The sequence below is a fragment of the Anoplophora glabripennis genome, unplaced genomic scaffold (assembly GCF_000390285.2).
Source record: "Anoplophora glabripennis isolate ALB-LARVAE unplaced genomic scaffold, Agla_2.0 scaffold155, whole genome shotgun sequence".
Taxonomy (NCBI): Eukaryota; Metazoa; Arthropoda; class Insecta; order Coleoptera; family Cerambycidae; genus Anoplophora; species Anoplophora glabripennis.
In genome coordinates, this window is record NW_019416721.1 from 612031 (window position 1) to 618487 (window position 6457).

A 6457-nucleotide genomic window follows, 5' to 3' on the forward strand; every position below is an offset into this window, starting at 1 on the left:
TTTGCAATTTTGAAAATGTTCCGCACCTCGCTCAGATCTAGGGATCTACACTTTTATTATGTGAGTTGTATTGAAGGTAATCCAGAAAAAATTTACTTGCCCCCTCTCACATCCACCTCAAAACAGATCCACCCTGGTCTAAGAAGGTTCAAATCAAATAACAAATTACATGAACGTAGAAAAATATTTATTCAGTCTTTTTCATAAGAAGAGAAGTCACAAAAGAAACTTATAAAACGTCACAACTTCGCTCGATCCCAACGAATTTTAGCTGCTCTGTTGGCCCATATCTGAAACAAAAAATAGGTTGTTAGTTTCACGATTCGCAAGACAAACGATGAAATAGATGATAAATTGTGCGTAAAACATACAAAATTCAATAAGGGTCAAATATATTTCGAAGAAACAGAATATTTAATACACATGTGATATAATTTCAAAGTGCAAGACACAGAATACCTAACCCGCCTAAGTTGGCGGGAAAATTATTACATAACCTCAATTACCTCAATATTAGAATAGAATCTGTCAATTCCTTCGTGTCTAAATGAAACAATAAAAAATTAATTAAAAAAAATGTAGTTCTACACCAAAAACATGGCGTTCAATCTTCGAGAGAGATCAAAGGCACCGACATTGAGTTGTATTCTGACTGTTTGGTATTCTGTGGTGCGAAGTAAGAGAACATAAACTTTGTTTCGGTATTATCTTCTTTTTTGCTTGATACAAAGATGAAGGGTTAACATTTCTCTTTAAAAATGTTCAATAATGTAATGGATGATCGAGAAGTTTTATTTTTAGCGCATCTTCTGCTTAACTCAAAATGGATTCCTGGTATAAAAAAAAATAGTATCAATCTAAACTAATTCTACGTCACCGTCTAACCAGTTCTAAGTAGATTCACAACATGATAATTTGACACAAAGTCAAAAATATTAACGTTAATTTGTATGAATAAGTTTAAGTATATTTAAGTTACGTGCCCAACTTATTAAAACAATAGCAGGCGTTCTATAACTAAATAAAACAAATTTATGTGAGTGTAGATAAGAAAGGTTTGTAATAATAACGTATTAATCAAGAACAAACACGATTTTCCATTATTTGAACTAGCAACAGGAAATATACCTACCTAAGTTTTCAAAATATGAAAAAAAATGTAGTAGATATTTTTCTTTATCACAATCAGTGATTTTGCACTATAATTTTTAAATTTCCCGCCAAACCAAGATCAAGTAACATGATAAAACAGATGTTTACGTGTATGACGTCACTAATTGAAATAATAGGAAAGTCACTAAATGTCTTTTTTGGAATAAAAAATAGGATGTTTCAATTAATAATATCAAGTTGACCTTGGTTTGACCTTCAAACTTAAGGTCAAAGTCAAAACCAAGGTCATCAGCGTATTGGTTTCGTGATATCCTACGACTTTCATCTGAATCTTTTTTGATAGGACTCAATTCTGAAAAGTTATTGGATTGGGTCTTTTTGGGACATTTCTTACCTGTAGTCAAAGAAAATTTCTTCCCCAGGTTCGATGGACCTCTTGGCATAGATCCCAATCCTGTGATCCCCATTTACCATCACCACCTTCGCGTAGCAATTGGGATTGACGGAGTGATTGGCGAATCGAATCTTGTTACCTTTTCTGGTGGCATCCACCACAAAATCTGCAAAGATAAATCTTTAAGAATGAGTATTTATGGCTGTGAGGTGTAAGGCTTACCGCTGTTCAAATTGAACAAGTAACTGCACTTGGTCTTGTCGTAAACCTTGCCTCTTCTATCGGCTTCTTCCTGAGAAATGGTCTCTCCGCAGTACTCGGAGATAAAGTCGTTTTTCTGGGCGCCATCTTTTAGAAAAATGCCCCAACCAGCCACGTCTGAAGCCCCTAACAGCAGGTGCTTGCCTAAAAAAAACGCACACTAAGTTTTGTATCTTTTTAGTTCGTGCAGATAAATTAAATAAATGAAATATTTTTTTAAAAACAAGCAATGCACCAAAAAGAAAGAAATAAACCAAACCAATCAACCAAATCAAACCAATGTGGCCCCACAATTAAAGTCTAAGATTGTTACATCTGGGCACCTTGGTCTTGGAAAATTGTTAAACTTAACAGTAAATGCCATGAAACTTTAAACTTACGAAGTCCACGTTGAATCGAGACATTTTTGCAGGTAATCTTGTCAACTGTATACTGGTGCGCTCCACAGGGTTTGCACAGATCAGGATCACATTCTCTGACGGCTAAGTAACAAGGGCATTGCTTGGTGTTGCACTGGGTCTTACACAAGCAACCTGGAAACCGATTCTGACCTGGAAAGATGTTATTAGTAATCAGCAAAAGAAGAGAAAGGAATTGGCTACAACACGTTTTGGGACACCTTTTAGTTTTACTTACAATCAGGACTGCATAGACAGAACTTCTCGCAGAAATTGTGGCTTTCCATACAACCGCAATTTTGATCACAACCTCGCTCTGGATGATTGCAAGGGGTATAGTTGTTTAAGTGATTTTTGCCGGAGTCTTTCTTCATCTTGCGGCAATGCATTGACCAAAGGCGTTGCTTCTTCTTCTTGCGAGGAGGACTGGACACTGGCGAGATGTTCTCGGTAATCGTGTTCGGTTCGTCCTTTTGAGCAAATTCGTAAACCTGAAGACGTATTAGTAATTGTGAAAAGGTGTATTGGTTTTAGAAACTTGTTTCCGTATATTTGGATTTAAAACTGTTACAGTATCAAGACTCACCTGTTGGCAGGTTTTGGTGAGCATCATTTGTGCTATGGCGCAATAATTTTTTAAGAATAACCTGTGCAAAGTTCTGTAAAGGCTCTCATCAGATCCAGTCCATCCTTTGTTATCATCACCTTGCAGTAAGCTCAATGAACGTGTGTTTGTTGATATCAGATTGACGGAGTCATCTGAAAACATAAATCACATTTTTATGTTTGTATCGAAGAACTTCTAAATAATTGCTCATTGTTTATGTTTATCTTTTATGCGAGTGTGAAAAGTGGACAACTTTTGTATACCTTTGGAAGTCTTGTCATTGCTAGATTCCGAGCTGGTGTCGTTTCCAGAATCATTACTATTTCTTCTTGCATTTTCTGTCAAACATGTAGATCCTGATTCTTCTTCAAAAGCATGTCTCCATCTTTCATTAATTTTAAAAATTTGGGCCATTTGGTTTCCGACACTCTTTTGCTCCTTGACTTCATTCTGAAAGTAACTAGATCATTAAGTACATAATATTTGCAATAATATATTCGATTCGATAACGATTCAAATCGACGATCAACAGTAGCACTTAAAATAGTACTTGTAACTTTACTTGCCGCACGATTACAGTTAAAAATATTGATTTAGCGAGTTTACCATTGTTATAAAACTATAGAAACTTACCAGTAACATATAGCAGTCCTTTCCACACGGTTCTGAAAACATTTGCAGTTCGGGACCTTTCCTCTTCTGCAGATTTGGTCCTTGATGACTATTTTCTTGGCCTATATGAGAAAATTTTTCTAGTAAAGCTTTTTTACAGTTAGAGGATCATCTAACTTTAATAGACTACAATATACTGTTGTAAAATTATCAAATATTTCTTTTTTATGTTGTTATGACAATGATCTTGATTAAGTGGGAAAGAAGATAAATAAAACCTTACGGTGTAAAAAGCAGTCGTATAGAAGGCATCTCCGGCAAAACAAGGTGTGGAAGGAGTGCATTGTCCTGTTCCTTGGAACGGATATGGCGCTTGGTCCATCTATGTTGGCAATACATTCGGGTGGACAATTTGGGTCAGTCTTCTTTGTTAATTTTATGTACCTGGAATCAAAATATGTGCAAAATTATAAAATATTTTGTTTCTACAATCATAAGGATCGTATCTTACTTGTCCCTTATGTCATCGGCGTCGCCTTTCTCGGGAAAAACCTGTGACACGGCTTCAAACACTTTGATATGCGGAAATCGTTCCTCGTTCTTCTTAGGTCGCCCCCTCCTCCTCTTGAAAGTCATGGCATCCTTGTTTTTCGTTTTGGCGAGAATTTCCGGACGCTTCATCAAAGCATCGATCAATTCGACCATCATCGAGTCGTCGATAAGACCGGGCGTGCCTCTTCCGTGAACTTTGCCCTCGTAGTTACCAAGAAGCTCTCCGAGGAATTTCTCGTCCTGAGTCTGGATTTTGTCCCCTATGTAGGGGATGTTGGACAGCACTTTCTCGTCTTGCATCATGAAGTTGTGTTGGATGGGCGCCCAAGTGTAGTAGTTGGGCAGGGGGGCTACCGCTTGGATGGTTGTGATATGTGTATGCTGGATGTCTCCTATAAACAGACAAATAAATGTATATACTATTCATGGAAATATTACTTTTTTTAAGGGAATGAAATTTTGAGAACCACTGCTCATATATCGTTTATAATCCCTGCAAGCGCATCAGTTAATTGGTTGCCAAGTCAAATGTCAAGAAAATTATTTAGTACAAGACCGCAAAACATTTGGTTCTATCCTGTAGGTTAACTGTGACGAAATTTATTTTAAGTGTGAATTAAAATATTTCAGTGGGTTAAATACTGTGACAAAATTTAACAGTGCAATTCAAGAAATAAATTTACTTAAACTGTTGTTTTCTACAAAATGTGTTTAGTTAAGAACCTGTAAAGCTAAAATTTCAAACCCAAGCTTCGTCCACATATACACAACTCATATTTATTGTACACTAAAAGTAATTAATTCAGAACAGGAAAGTGATAGCTGAAAACACAAAAGTTAACACCACTGATATAACTTTTAAAATAAAAATCATAGATCCCTTGATTTTATTTGTAGTAGCTCTGATGATTCTGTAGTTTTTTAAATTGATGCTCTTCTGAAAGAGGATAATCATCATCCTGCAAATACAGTCGCTTTTTTAATCCATCAAAAATCACGTTTTTTCGCTTGTAAATACCCATAATTTAAATTACACAAAGTGCAATTTTAATTTGTTTAACTGAGAATGATCTGTCTTCAAATCCTAAAAGATTTTGGTCTCACATTAATTCAAGATCTAGTTCTACACCAGATTTATCCTGTATGACTCACAATGATATACAGATTAATCCTTCTGATATTGTCAGTGCTTTTGTAAATTCTTTTTCCGCATCGCTTTTACTTTGTCACAGTCAAAACTATACCCAGTTTGTTGAAACTGGATTTGTTTGGTATTATTCGTTCTAATATCTTGGTTGAAGTCTTATTTCAGTAAACAAAATACCAGTTTGTACAGTATCGTGGCTTTCAATCAGTTAAATTTCATCAATCTCCAGGGGTTCCCCAAGGGTCAATTCTGGGGCCACTTCTGTTCGTTGTTCTTATTAATGACCTAACTGAACGCCTTGATATCAATTACTTATTCTATGCGGAAGACCTAAAGTTGCTTTTGGAAGTTAAATCATCTATTGATTGCACTGGATTACAAGATAGGCTTGATATTAGATACCTGTAAATGTAAGCAAATCTTACAGTTGACACAAAACCACCCTAGACCCTTATAATAGAATTGGTGATTATTTTTTAAAGAGAGTTACGTGGTTTACTGACCTTGGTGTTACATTTGATACTAAACTATCATTTGACGAACATATTTTTTTAACAACAAAGTCGATTTTTAAAAATTGTGGGTTTAATTTTGCGTTATTCCAAAGACTAGCAGAACGTATAGACATATTATATGCAGTATTTGTGAGCTGCAACCTATAATATGATTGTTTGGAGTCGCATTTAAAACGCTACAAAGATATCTAGTCTAGATATTATATATTTCATTGGTTATGAAGCTTTCCTTGTGGTACATCCCAAGAATTATTGCGTTCTTGAAACATTTTGGTTGTTGTAACCTTACCTTTAATGTCTACAACTGAAGCTTTCTTCCCAGTTACCAAAGGCTTTGGGGGATTTTTCTGGACCGACCAAACGATTTTGCTGCTTCTGTTTTTCTCTCTTTCTATGATCATTTCTTCCACTCTTTTTTGGTTTTTGTCCCAAACTGATTTGACCTTATCTTCCTGTTTGACTTTTTTTACCCTCTTCAGATGGAAGTATTCCTTTCTTACCAGTTTCTGCAACTCTGCTGATTCTTTAGCGGAAGCCATGACTACTTTTGAATTCAGTAAGAAAAAAATTGTAAGTGTACCTGTTAGATAAAGAAAAAACGCCAAAAGTAAGATAAGGAACCTCTATTAATTTCATTTTTTTGTTAACAATCGATTGTTTACCAAAAACACGCTAAAATATTTCGAATTGTTAGATTTTTTTGCCAAACTGCTGCTGATATAAAAAAAAACGAGTTAGTTGTTAATATTTTGAACCTTTTGTAGAAATGACTAAGTAAAACTAAATGCAAAATTTATCAAAAAGTTGTAGAATATCTTTGCCAATCGAGAAATTTTTAATTTTTTAACATCAGTTCTG

The 6457-nt window shown here is 35.2% G+C and overlaps 1 protein-coding gene across 1 annotated transcript; it reads right to left on the reverse strand.

Annotated features, from left to right (window-relative positions):
* Nucleotides 1–229: 229 nt before the first annotated feature.
* On the reverse strand, nt 230–6138 carry LOC108915184 (histone-lysine N-methyltransferase E(z)-like). Its single transcript, XM_018721156.1, has 11 exons — nt 5889–6138; nt 3897–4329; nt 3669–3829; nt 3407–3507; nt 3037–3223; nt 2753–2925; nt 2405–2657; nt 2149–2319; nt 1730–1912; nt 1508–1673; nt 230–290 (listed from the first exon to the last, which is right to left on the reverse strand). The coding sequence occupies exons 1-11, from the start codon at nt 6136–6138 to the stop codon at nt 230–232; spliced, it is 2139 nt and encodes a 712-aa protein (XP_018576672.1).
* Between the last annotated feature and the right edge of the window lie 319 nt (nt 6139–6457).